The sequence below is a fragment of the Carex rostrata genome, chromosome 29 (genome assembly GCF_964058835.1).
Source record: "Carex rostrata chromosome 29, lpCarRost1.2, whole genome shotgun sequence".
Taxonomy (NCBI): domain Eukaryota; kingdom Viridiplantae; phylum Streptophyta; class Magnoliopsida; order Poales; family Cyperaceae; genus Carex; species Carex rostrata.
In genome coordinates this window covers 6,604,198-6,617,819 of record NC_135946.1, presented here as the reverse complement: position 1 = coordinate 6,617,819, position 13,622 = coordinate 6,604,198, and the positions used below count along the sequence as shown (strand labels likewise).

The window sequence follows — 13,622 nt, the reverse complement described above, 5'->3', positions numbered from 1 at the left end:
CACAAAAGGACCATACTTAAAATTTTGTGTTTCTTTTTTTTGTATTTTTGTTTCTAGTTTTGCTTGTTCGCAAACGAAATAGCCCAATAGGGTCAAATAAAAAAAAATGAATTTCATCGCACCAATGGCAATAATATCACCAAATTTTAAAACAGTAAACACCAATCAATTGATTTTTGTTCTTTATTATCTCTTATGTATTTTTTTCTTCTTCTTTTGCCTTAATTTATTTGAATAAATGACATTAATTTAAATTCAAACCCAACAGCGATCGTACATGCTTTTATTTTTCATAGAAATAAACATAACTGCTATAATTAACATAAGACATGTATATCACATCACCTTCAGAAAAATATTCTAATTAACCACGCCGAATCTCGCCATCACTTTAGTACTTGAGTAAATACTCTAATTAACCACCTTCAGAAATATTTTATCATCAAATTAAGAATTAATTAACAGCAGTACAAACACGCCGAATCTCGCCATCACTTCCAGTTTTGACCCCAACTTTGCTGAGCTTCGTAATAGCGGCCACAAACGCCTCTTCAAAAGCCGTCTGATTTGCCGCAAACAGATTCACCGTACCACGTGACCGTCTATCAGCAAAAAGGACCTGATCGGAAGCCAACAACCCCATCTGCCTCTGTAGATTCTGATAATAGGCATTGTCAAACTTGGATGGTGAGATTGGGTCGAGGTTGGCGAATGATGACTGTTGGTTGCTCATGGGGCAGGTTTGCCGGAGTTGCCGAAGGAATGTTAGATTCATTGGGGGGTTGTACGGCATCGGGTCTTTGAATTGGTAGATGCGTCGGATGAACTTGTCGCAATGCGAGATTCCGATCGTATGAGCTCCGGATAATGCGATCATATCAGTTTGGGTTAACCCATTTGCAGAGAATAATGCATTAAGCTGGTCAAGATTGAAGCCGGGTCCGGGAAGGCTGTACTTCACAGCGGCTCGTGTTGAGACCTTACCGTCAAGCCGCCCCAACTCCACCTGATAGTAGGGTCCTCCTGTCTGAGACCAGATAAGCAAATTAATATTGCTTAATATATAGCTGTTTATCAACTGAAGTAGAGTTTAAAATTTTAATTTGTTGGTATATTTTATATATGTATGTTATAATGATTTATATAGTTAGTGTTGAATAAACTTTGAATGAAATGGCAAAAAAAAAAAAAAAATGGAACATACCAAGGACACAACGTCTCTGGCAGCCAAGGCGAGTATGTCAGCACAAGAGACCTTGTTGCTGCACTGCGGGTCCCCTTCTACAGCCTCCTTCGCTTTCTTTATCGTGTCAACTGCATCCGGAGACAATGTCAGGTCAGCCCCGCTGTGATTCTCATCGTCTCCAGTTGACGAGGTCAGCAAGACCGACGCATCACAACCCTACAACAATTAGTCGATCATTATTTTTAACACATCAAATTAATCTTAATTTTTAATTAAGCCAATGTATATATATAAATATAAGTATATATATATATATATATTTTTTACGCGAACGAAACAATCGTGAAAGAAGAGCCTGAGAGTGCCGGGACCGGCCGCCATGCTCTGTTGTACTTTGAGAGAGACAGCAGAACGAACGAGAGATTCGACATTGGGGCAGGAGGTAGCATAGTAGTTTTGGCTGAGCTGAGCTTTGCTTATAGGGGAGAGAATGGAGAGAGTGATGAGAAAGAAGAAAGAGAGGCAGCTCAGGCTCAGGCTCTCCTCCATTACAAACTTAATTAGTATAGTTGGCTTGACCTAATAAATTAATTGATTGAAGGCGCTTGACCAGTGATAGAGTGAGTGCCTGTGCCTCAACTGAGAGTAAATGGTTAAATAGGAAGATCGAGAGAAGGGTATTTTAATCATTTAATGTTTAATTAATTCAAGTTACCTTTTCGGCGCTGTCGTTAGCTCGTCCGTGAACCTCTGTCAATTGAGTATACGTACGTACATAATTTGTCATAATTTTGCTAGCTACATAGGTACCTTATCCCGACACACACACACCCACCCCCCCTTAAAATAGGCTATATATATATGTTGACTATGTTGACTATGTTGCTTATCGTTGAATGCACGTGCATTTGAGTATTACAGATTAATATAGAGTTAGGCTAATATGACACTAGTGTTATATCAAACTAAATAACACCACATCTTAAATTCTTAGATATGCTTTAAGATTCGTACTATCCGCTTTTACTGTTCAAGCACTTCATTTTGTACAAATTTTAAAGCAGATCTAAGGGTTTAAGATGTGGTGTTATTTAGTTTGATATAACACTAGTGTCATATTAGCCTAACTCATTAATATATTACACACAATGAGGAATGAGAAATTATATATATATAATATTTTTCTTTTGTATTAAATATTATATTACATTTAATTAATTCCCCTACAAAACTGTTCCGTGCCCTTGGTTAATTTCCACTGTAATTAATTAATTAGAATATATATTTTGTTCCATTCGGATATCATTGATTGTGGATATTCCTACTTTTCCATGGACATTTAATAATAATATACATTGCCTCGACAATAGGCAATGACTTTAATTACTGACCTCTCATGAATTTCCACTTTGGTTTAGTTATTGGAAGGTGCTACAAATGAAATAAAGGAAGATGGATATATATATAAAAGTAGTAAATTTTCCAATATCATTATTATAATATTGTTTGCTTTTTTTGTTGGGAAACAAAGGAAATGAAGAAATAGTTTAATTTGGGCCAGAATTACTCCGCGTAGTCACATTTGAGTTGTATAGTATATATCATGAAGTAATTAAAGTAGCTAGCTAGCTAGCTAGGTCAGTAAAAAGTAATTAATAATGATCTGTAAATTTGTATTAATTAATTATCTAAGAAGTTCAGACCAAGAGTATATATCTGAAGACTGGCGACTGGTTGGGTTGTTGGTTTAGGAGGACATGCATGAGATGCCAAATTGTTGCGGCTTTCCATCGTGTACTGAGATTCTTATCGCAAGTTACAACTTGCATGGTACATAAATATATATCTATATAGGCGCGCAGGTTGTCAGAAGTTGTCAGAATTTGTATTCATTAATATTTTTTTATCGATTGACTATGTATTAAATGAATTTGAAATTTTATAAATTTTGTGTATAAACGCATATATATATCACGTCTGAAATAATCGATTTGAAGATCGAGTTTGATTAAATTTTTGTTGTTTGAATTCAAAATCAATAAATTTTAGAATTAGCTTAAAATAGCTGGGTGACCATCTAGCTTAATTTATACGCATAAATTAAGAGCTAGCTAGCTAGCAAGAGATTGTTAAATAGAGTATTAATTAATTGCTTAGCCAAAAAGCAAAGTTTTCCGTAAAACTTGTGCTCCATTTCCACAGGCAGCTCCTCCGGAAATAAAATGAATTTTTTTTGTTTTATTCTTTCGAACATTCATTTATTTTTTTTATTTTTTTATTTTTTTGAATTTAGAATAGTAATATGGAGACAAAGGAGGATTAAACGAATGTAGCAGTAATCTCGTATTGGGCCGACAATTTAAAGGCCCAATAGTACTTAGTAAAGTGGGCCTACGACTCGAGAAGGTGGTATGACGTTGACGAGGTGCGACACACGAATTCACACATCAATTAATGCCACAAGAATCCAAAGGCTGCTGAGCTGCATTCTCACGCAAAGCGCTCACTAAATCTTGACTTCTTTGCTCCCACTAATTCAGTAATAAATAAGGAAAGAAAAACCTTAAAACCAGATCCCATTTTGCTATTTGCACTACTCGGTCTACTCTATGCTCAACCGTATGACAAGTCATTTAACTCATAAGTGCACTTCATTTGACTCGCTACATGAATATATATACAAATTAATACACTAAGAATCTACAAAAAAATTGATAGGCCAGTAAATTTTAAAGAAAAAGAAAGTTATATATAGTTAGCTCTCCAGTCTCCAGTCAATTTCTTTCTCTTGGAAGTTGGAATTCCTTTCCCTTTCCTTTGAAAAGAGAGATGGCTGTAGAACAGGTGAAGGGATTGAATGGATTAGAGAAGGTGTTGCTCAAAGATTCCACTGGTTGCTCTGCTGAGGTCAGACTCAGATCCATCAATTCACCGTTGGATCTTTTCTAATTTGTGATTGTAGATCTTACCCAAATGTGTGATTGTAGTAATATTAAGAAAATTTTGAAAAAGAAATGGTGATATGTAAATCAATTTGAAGAAAGATTGAATCTTTTGGGTTTTGGTTTCCAGGTGTACCTGTATGGAGGTCATGTCACCTCATGGAAAAATGATAAAGGAGAGGAACTTCTTTTTCTTAGCAATAAGGTCTTTTTTCGTTTGCATTTTTAAATTATGAAATTTCAATGTTGACAAGTGAGTTACCAGTGAATTACCAGTACATTTTACTATACTTGGTTTGTTAAGTGTTCAATTGTTGATTTAAAACAGGCACTCTTTGAGCCACCGAAAGCTATCCGTGGTGGTATCCCAATATGTTTCCCTCAAGTATGACTATTGTATTTTATTAGTTTATGAAAATTTATTAATAATTTTGAAGACTTCTTCAAATTTGAATATAATTTTGTTTTGTTTCTTTAGTTTTCCAACCTTGGACCTCTTGTAGCACATGGATTTGCAAGGAATAGGATTTGGAGCATTGATACTGATCCCCAAATTGCTCCTACTCCCAACTCCAGTGGATCTTTTGTTGATTTGATTTTAAAACCTTCTGATGAGGATTCAAAAATCTGGCCTCATAGGTTTGGACTTGATCCCAGTAACTGCGATTTCATTGATACATGTTTCTAATGAAATCTTATATCTACCTTGATATTTTGTAAATATGACTTGGCTAAATTGTGAATTGTCATCTGGCAAAGTCTCATATATGTACGAATACTGGTAATAGCATCTGTAAATTTAGGAAGTACTATAGTAAGGCATTCTATGTTAAACACACACACATATTTCATAAATTTTTTCTCTTGTGATTTAATTTCAATATGTGTTTTGTAGTTTTGAGTACCGCCTGAGGGTTGAAGTGGGGCCCGGGGGGATTCTGACGCTGACATCACGCATAAGGAACACAAATTCTGATGGGAAGTCGTTTCAATTTACTTTTGCGTACCACACCTATTTTTCCATATCTGATATCAGGTAAAGCTATTACAAAATAAATTTTTTTTGCTTGTTCTGGTAATTTTTTTCCCTGTGATTATCATTTTTTTGTGAATGAAAGAAAATTTCAATAGAATCTGTTGATTATTCCATCTTGTAGACCTAATTCATGCTTAGATCATTGGAGATGCAAAATGTCAAAACATCGTATGTATCCACTAAAGATAAACTGTATGAAAAATCATGTAAATTCAGTGAAAACACAGATAATATTCTTTCTTAGAATTACCTATCATATCTCAATGTGTATCTCTACATATGCTCTGAAGAAAAGAAGGGTAATTTTGGAAATTTTGCAAGAAAAAAAGAGTGCTATCTTGATTTTTGTAAGGGCATAACTGAAATTATAACCTTCTAATTATTTGTTTTTACACTATGGTATCATTCCTACCATGTATGGGCTGTAACTTTTTTTTTTTTGGTGAATTAGTGAGGTGAGAGTAGAAGGGCTAGAGACTCTAGATTACCTTGACAATTTACAAGAAAGGAGACGTTTCACTGAGCAAGGTGATGCCATTACTTTTGAGGGAGAGGTAAATATTATTATTCTTATCTTACTGTTTTACCGGGAATTGTTGTACAATTACCAAAAATCCCAACATAAAAACGAAAAAAAATGGCTTTCTTTTCTTTTTTTTTTGAATGACAAACTCAAAATTTTAATTTTGTGGTGAATTGCAGCTAGATAGAATATATCTTGAGGCCCCGCGAAAGATCGCAATCTTAGATCATGAAAAAAACCGAACATTTGTTGTGATCAAAGATGGCCTCCCTGATGCCGGTCTTATTCTCATTCCTATTTATTTCCTTTTTACCTTAATTTCGTATTTACCATAACAAAGGCAACTCAAAATTGACACAAACCCTTAAAAATGAAAAAACACTGAAACATAATTGGTATATTATTGATTGGTACAAGTGTTTTGTATATTTTGTTTCTTAGTATTTTATTTATTTTAATTATGACAAATAGTTGTGTGGAATCCATGGGACAAAAAGGCAAGGGCTATGTCGGATTTTGGAGATGAAGAGTATAAACATATGGTTTGTGTCGAAGCGGGCGCCATAGAAGAGGCTGTTACTTTAAAACCAAGCGAGGAATGGACTGGACGCCTCCAATTGTCTTTATTACCAAATACTCATGTTGGTGGATCACTTGACTTACCAAATGCTCTTTAATCAGCAAAGGTAATTTTTTTTTTTTTTTTTTTCTTTTTTCAAACTTTGTTTGAAATATTTTGTTCATAACTTTTGTGGTCCAATGTGGAATGTTTTTATTGTATGAAGCAGCCATGCCGTCACTTATTGAGCTCGATGTTTTGCATTATGGCGAAGAACATAGAACTAATTAATATGCACAAATAATGTTGAAAGTGCTATTTTTGAAGCATATTTTTAGCTTCATTTTTTATGTTTTATTCTTTTTGTAAACTTCTGTATGAAGTATGTGATCGCATTCTCCTGAAAGTAATGTAGAATTCGATATGTTTAGTTAAAATATTGGAATTGGGATACAAATTTTGTTTATTATTGAGCAATTTGATCTTTCTTTTTTTGTTTTTTGTTCTTTTTGAGAGTACAAAGTATTCCTGTATTAAATTTCTTATCATTTTCTAAACAGTTAGTCTTATAGTTACAGATTCCTTCCTTCTTTGAACATTTTTTTTTCCTTTGGATAATCTTAAAATAGTGGGGAATTCATGTATACCCCTCAAAAACTGTGAAATTACGTGTTTCCCCCTCTAAAGTTCATAATATCATATTTACCCTTCTAAATTTCAAAAACTCACAAATTTATCCATTTTACTGTCTTTTCTATTAAAACTCATTTAAATTCGCAAAGGGAGGTGCTGCCGTGAGAGCTCAAAGTACAATATTGAGCACAATGAAATATTATTTTTCTTTATGCCAGTTTTGCCCTTGATTAAGATTTTGCATATATGCTAAGATCATGGTGGTTAATCAATGTATTACAAATTAAGAAATTTAAGATCCTAATTTTTTGGTCCATCCTTTTTTATCTTTGCCAATTTGAAATTCTATAAAGTACTAGTTTGGTAAAAAAAAAAAAAATCATTTATATATTTATTGTTTATTTCTTTTAGTGAGAAGAGAAGGATTGATAGTCCCTGAACTTGTGGGATATCTCACATTATTTTTGTTTTCTTTTGATGAATGAAATTTTGAAATTAATATTATTATTTGAAGTTGTCTATTAACATAATAAATTTATTAAAACTTCAACTGTTTACTTGCACTCACTTAATTAGTTCTGTAATTTTATTTATTTAACTTGAATAGTTATTTTCATCTTTCATTCGACTTATGTCAATACAAGTATTAGTAATGTTTATAATTTTCAGGATTCTTATTATCTAATGGTCTAAGTTTAAAGTTTTGGTGAAAAATTTGATAATTCAATTCCTTGTATTTACATGCAATATGACATACGCATTAGTTGGTATTTTTTATATAGACTTATTTTCATTACTTTTGTGTATATATAAAGAGATTAATGACAATTGAAAATTTATATGCCACTTTTAACACCACACAATATATCTTTGTAATAATATTTATTTTTATTTGTTATTTTTACAAGTCATGCGATGATTTTTATATAGAAAGATATGGTTCAATGATGAAATGACAAGTTTACATCTTACATAAAATATATTATATCATACAAGATTATAATAATATGTTCATAAAAAAAAGTTGACGGATAAAGTATTGATTTAAATAAGTTACTTTGTCTAATACAGTTAATAATTGACGAATTAATGGATATGTTACAAAATCATACAAGTGAAAGTAACAAAATATCATTCCTCAGAGAAAAAAAAAGTTACAAAATACCATCCATAAAAGTAAATAATATTGCCGTTCTATATTAAACAAATTAAATTATTTCCCTAACTGTAATGCATACCTTATTTCAGTTTTAAAAAGAAAGTATTAAATAAGGGCAAAATTTCTGAAGCACAGTCTTAGTGAATACGTGACACTCAGATTTGAAATCAGCATGAACAAAAAAATAACACACCTATTCATATCATACTTTATATTTATTGAGTCTCTATTCACACTAGCATGAGTGTTCAAGACTATTATATATATATTTGTAGAAATTTTTCGCAGCTAATTTATTGTAAATAGTTTCTACTTTCTAGTGTTATTCACTCTATGTTTTTAAAATTTAACGATTCCAAGAATTCCTCTTTAATCTAGTGACAAAAATACGTTATTAATCTCTTATTATTTATGTAAGAGATTGTAAGTTGGAAATCCAAATGTGATTATTTTATGCGTATTGAAATTTGAAAATGTTGAACTCTATCTTTCTCTAAAAATAAAAATAAGAACTAGTAAGAGATAATGCTATATTTGACGACCATCCCTTTTATGTAGTTACTTGATAATATATTTTGACCAAATTTCTGTTTATATAGAAACCAAAAGGGTTGGTGCCCCCTTCTCCTCCTCCTGGGTAAACATTTTTACAGAGCACTTTTGGCTTCTTGCAGCGCACACGAACTATAGAATCAAAGCAATTCCATTCGAGAGAGAAGTGAGAAGTGAGATCCAAAGAGCAACTCGATTGAAGAAGATTGCAGCATAGAGCAATTCGATTCGTAAGTTTATTAGTAGAAAAAAAAAACAAAAATGAAATTTCCACCATGGCGCATTAGCTGTGAATTACGACGCTTTGCCACTGTTCTCTGTAGAAAGAGGCACAAACCCTAGTTTCACCTCAAACCCACAAAGGATCACTATCCAAAATTTCAAAACCCATTTCCAATTTTCATTCATTCTCAAAATGGGTACTAGTATTTAATTCAATTTTCTTTTTTGGTCAAATTTCGGTCCAAATTGGGTAATTTGATGGAGAGTGAAAATGGCAACCGGGTCAATTTAAGGGAAATCAAGTTACAAATGGAGAAACAGGTTGGGTTGGCACCGACTCGACAGTACTTCTCGTACCTTAACGGGTTTCTCTCTAGAAAGTTAACCAAACCCGAATTCGATAAACTTTGCATCTTGACTCTTGGTCAAGATAACCTCTTCTTGCACAACCAATTAATCCTATCAGTGTTTCAAAATGCGTGCCAGTACAGGGTTGGTAGGCCTGACCCGTCTCTGGAACCCGCTACTCCCATTTGTTCTAATGAGAGTGATTTGAATAATTTTGTTAAGAGACAGAGGGTAGAAGAGAACACTGTACCAGTACCAGTACCGGTGCCAGTACCAGTTTCTACAAGGAAGGTTGGTTCTTCTAGAAGTTTTTGTGAAACTGATTTTCTTCTGAGTAATGAAGAATTGAAGAGGAGACTAGATGATATAGCTCGAGAGAATGGGTTGGAAGGTGGGGCCACATTGGAATGTGCCGAATTGTTAAATACCGGGTTGGATTTGTATCTCCGACGGGTTATCAGGTCATGCTTGGATCAAATAAATGGTACCAGAAATGGTACCATCTCGATTCATGATTTCAGGATAGCAATGGAGATGAACCCTCAACAATTAGGCCGAGATTGGCCCTTGCTCCTTGAAAAGATTTCTTGTCTTTGGTTTGAAGCCAAGGACTGAACTGTAATTCAGTAAAAAGTTTTGGGGCTGGAATGAAAAATTCTGATATTGAGCGGGTGTTAATAATCTGATTTTCTGAATAAAGGATCTGCAGTTTTAGGACTGATCTGTAAATTAGACAAAGTGTTGGGGTTAGGAGGAAGTATTTCTATTTGGGAAAAATAATCGCTCTACAGAAATAAGGATAATTTACATTATTTTTTTAGGCCCGACTCGGTAAAAATAAAATTGTGTAGTGGGCTCCATCAGTCAGGGACAATGGACCCACTTGATGATTGTGTTGTACAACTTTGTCATGTAATTTATAGAAGAATCAGATGTAATTTTTTATCTTTTCAATTTGCATTTTTTGTGCTTTGGGGTAGAATTTTGTATAATTTGATTTATCCATTTGAAAGTTTTGAATTCTGGGGTAGATGGAGTTGTATAATTTTCTTAGACAATTTCTAGTTCAGTAAATATCTAATGCTTTTTTCGAGTTGTACATTTGCAATATTTATCAGGAAGTATTATAAGCTTTGGTAGTGCCTGATTTCCAACAACAGGGGTGCCTCCTTGCATATTTCCCAAGTAACTCTGGAAACCAGTAGTTTGGTGTGTAATTGTAGCTTGTATGTATTTTGAACTATAAATACTGGTATTTGGTCCTGAGGTTATAACATGGGCTGGTACTGTTTTTTTTTTTTTTCTAGTTTTAGTTTTTTTCTGTGACATGAAAAATTAAATTTAGATGTTAATGGATCAGATTAGGGTTTTTCAAACAGTAGTTTATAGTTTCATATAAGTTTTACTTTCTAATCGGAAGAACTGATTTTGGAGTGGACAATTCAATTACCTATCCGAGGTGACCATTTTTTGCAATTTGATCCTTGAACTCTTTACAATTATACTAAGGTCCAGTATCAAACTATTTAGGTAAAACCAACACGAATATTACGCAGAAAGACAGTGTTCATTGTTGGTGCTGATTAGTATCAATATTCAACAACCTTATATGTGACAGATATCTTTATTTATTTATTTTTTGGAAATTTATATGGGACAGATATCAAAAATCGAGTATGATAAGAAATTTATATATATTTAAAAGGGATTTTGAAGTTCTTCATTATTTGCAAAGTAAAGGGCCGTTCTTGTCAAAAGAAATTTCATATATAGATTTCTGTTTATCAGTATTCAGAATCAACAATGTTTTTATATTTTGTGCTTTTGGCAACTATATATATATATTACTCCTTTACAATTGTAAGTGTTATTTGTTATGGTGCAAAATACAAGTGTCAAGTGTTAAGGTTTTTTATGGTACACATTTTTGCCCCATAATCAATCAGTCTTCCAAATTTTTCATATACTCTTTGGATAATCTAGATTTCATCACCAATTCCTGCTCCATTACTAGCGAATGACCCGCTTCAAGTAGTGCTTCCATTGTTTGCTGCTCAACAAAAGGAAATAAAATTGTAATATCATGCTACATAACATATTAGTCCTTGAAAAATTTCAATCATTTAAATAAATTGTAAGATCATGTTTGATTGTGGCATAAGTCATGGAATAAGTACCTTATTCTGCACTTATACTGCCAAACATGCATGGATAAAGTGTGATGGAATAGTATAGCATAAGACATTACTTATGCTGTCATAAATTAACCCACTTGAATCTATTCAGGTTGCATAACTTATGCAACATCACTCCTCTTAAATTAACCCACCTATTCAAGTTTAACCCATAACTTAACTTTAACCAACAACCAAACATGGCATAATGTTTATTGTTTAACCCTAATCTATATACAATTCATTTCTTTATTGGTAGTGTTTACCACACCTGACATGACTGGTACAAGAAATAATTTTCAAAATAGTACCTTAGGAGGAACAAAAACAGGTAGCTTCCCGGTTTTTCTTTCCTTGAGGAGCTTTTCACCAAGCTTCTCGTGTCCACCAATTTCATTCACCCACTTTATTTATCAAGTAAAAGAAACATTACAGTTCTTACCAGTATAAATAAGGACTTGATTATAAATATAAAAAATGAGTAAATATATACCTCTAAAATTGCACAGTCATATGTTCTTGACCGAAGAGCTCCATAAAAATCTAGAGCTATATAAAGAGAGCAAATTTGGTATTAATCTTAGCACTGATAATTTTACCAGAAAAATTACCAAACTACCCTTCAGTAGTTATTTCAGCAAATAATTGTTATACTGGTTCATGACAGAATCCATAGGAATTAATTGTAATTAATCATTAAAAACAAATTAAAAATGGGATTAAAAGATTACATTGGTTTGGAAATGTGTCAACTATGCATAAAACATCATCTCTTGAAATGCCATCTTTTGTATACATCCGATGAACTATGTTTACAATATCCTCTCGATCTGGCTGCCTGAGTCAATTATTTTATTTATCAGAAAAGTTACATTTAGGTACAAGGTTATGATAGTAATTGTTACAGAGGGGCATACCAGTAAAATTTCTCCATGCGTCCGTCTCGAATGAGGGGAGCATATAGAGTTGAGAAATCATTTCCGGTTACAATAACCGGGACCCGGTGTGTCACATCAGAATCTCTCCATTTTTGGCCAATGCTAACTCTTGTTGGATTATCTGATAAATTCATCAGTGTGCCTACCACTATCTGGTTATTCACTGTCATCTGTGTGTTTCCTGTCAATTCATTCAAATATATATGAAAAATTATACTTGAAACAAATTGCATTAATAGTTAAAAATATATATATATATATATATAAAGAACGAACCAAATCTGCCAAGACCAGCATCTATATCATTGATCATTAAGCAGCTCATCTTTCCCTGTTCAAAGTATATTAATTAAGTAAACTATAATTAACAACCATGCAATTATTTTGGGGTTTTCAACTGAGAGAGAGAGAGAGAGAGTCACTTGGTTTTGAACAACTTGAGAGGCGGTTCGGTACCTATCACGTATAAGTCTTCCAGGCTCTCCTGCATAAAGATTCGTTCTAGTATGACTTGACTTGACTAGTCACAAACTAATTTCTTCTTTTCAAAATTAAACTTCAAATTTGAATTTAGAGGTAATTACCAGCTCTCTCAGATTCAAGTTCTCCAGCCGACATGATAACAGGTTCGACCCCCATAGCACGGAAAATTAACTCAGTTTGAAATGTCTTTCCCTGACCTTTACCACCCCATATCCCTACATTTTTTTTTTATTTCCAAAAAAGAAAAAGAAAAATTAGAGATAAATTGACATATTATATGACAAGATACCCAATTAGATTAAGGTTAATTATACCTAAAATTAAAGGAACTTTGATGTCTAGAGTATGTGCCAGGTAGTTCTTGGCAATATGACAAGCTGCAACAAGTAAAAAAGATAGATATTGAAATGAATTAGAAAATGGTTGAGAATAGCTCATAGATGATGATGTATGATGAACTTACCAACTTTATCCTGAAAATGAAAAGGATAAAGGGTAATTAAAAAACCAATAAAAAACCAAGAAGAAGATTAGATGTTATACTTTATAGTACACAATACATACAAGGAAGAGAGGGGCGATGTAGTAATCCCCATGGAGGTATTGGAAAGAGCGAGTGGCCTTCTGTCTGTAATCGAAAACTATATCGGAATCCTTGCCGAGGAAGTTTCCGACGAAGAGATCGTCGACGACGCCATGGCGGGCGCCGACGGAGATGTTCATGTTATCAGCTTCCTGTCCCAGTCGGAAGAGGTAGTCGTCTCCTTCTGAATCCTTCGATTCCCATGACGACTGAAGTTTCTTCTTCTTCTTAGATTCTTGTGAAGAGGAGGAGGAAGAAGAAGAAGAAGTGGAGGAGCAACGAAG

General features: G+C 33.3%; 4 protein-coding genes across 5 annotated transcripts; 2 read left to right on the top strand and 2 right to left on the bottom strand.

Annotated features, from left to right (window-relative positions):
- Nucleotides 1-244: 244 nt before the first annotated feature.
- Nucleotides 245-1,798, bottom strand: LOC144546379 (peroxidase 16-like). The gene is made up of 3 exons (XM_078294921.1): nt 1,514-1,798; nt 1,205-1,402; nt 245-1,027 (listed from the first exon to the last, which is right to left on the bottom strand). Exons 1-3 carry the CDS (start codon nt 1,733-1,735, stop codon nt 455-457), a joined length of 993 nt encoding a protein of 330 aa, XP_078151047.1. The 5' UTR covers nt 1,736-1,798; the 3' UTR covers nt 245-454.
- Nucleotides 1,799-3,965: 2,167 nt separating this feature from the next.
- Nucleotides 3,966-6,723, top strand: LOC144546222 (putative glucose-6-phosphate 1-epimerase). Of its 2 annotated transcripts, none has more exons than XM_078294766.1 (9): nt 3,966-4,093; nt 4,259-4,333; nt 4,457-4,513; nt 4,607-4,767; nt 5,024-5,164; nt 5,616-5,718; nt 5,867-5,966; nt 6,159-6,373; nt 6,476-6,723. In XM_078294766.1, exons 1-8 carry the CDS (start codon nt 4,016-4,018, stop codon nt 6,362-6,364), a joined length of 921 nt encoding a protein of 306 aa, XP_078150892.1. In that variant the 5' UTR covers nt 3,966-4,015; the 3' UTR covers nt 6,365-6,373; nt 6,476-6,723. The 2 variants fall into 2 exon arrangements, with proteins under 2 accessions (XP_078150892.1, XP_078150893.1); XM_078294767.1 differs by having other exon boundaries at nt 6,473-6,723.
- Nucleotides 6,724-8,670: 1,947 nt separating this feature from the next.
- LOC144546279 (uncharacterized) lies at nt 8,671-10,299 on the top strand. The gene has a single exon (XM_078294839.1). The coding sequence runs from the start codon at nt 9,071-9,073 to the stop codon at nt 9,773-9,775; it is 705 nt and encodes a 234-aa protein (XP_078150965.1). The 5' UTR covers nt 8,671-9,070; the 3' UTR covers nt 9,776-10,299.
- A 709-nt stretch (nt 10,300-11,008) lies between these two features.
- Nucleotides 11,009-13,622, bottom strand: LOC144546465 (P-loop containing nucleoside triphosphate hydrolases superfamily protein). The gene is made up of 11 exons (XM_078295021.1): nt 13,320-13,622; nt 13,219-13,228; nt 13,070-13,132; nt 12,857-12,970; nt 12,695-12,756; nt 12,549-12,603; nt 12,252-12,453; nt 12,066-12,172; nt 11,828-11,883; nt 11,646-11,738; nt 11,009-11,210 (listed from the first exon to the last, which is right to left on the bottom strand). The coding sequence occupies exons 1-11, from the start codon at nt 13,476-13,478 to the stop codon at nt 11,103-11,105; spliced, it is 1,029 nt and encodes a 342-aa protein (XP_078151147.1). The 5' UTR covers nt 13,479-13,622; the 3' UTR covers nt 11,009-11,102.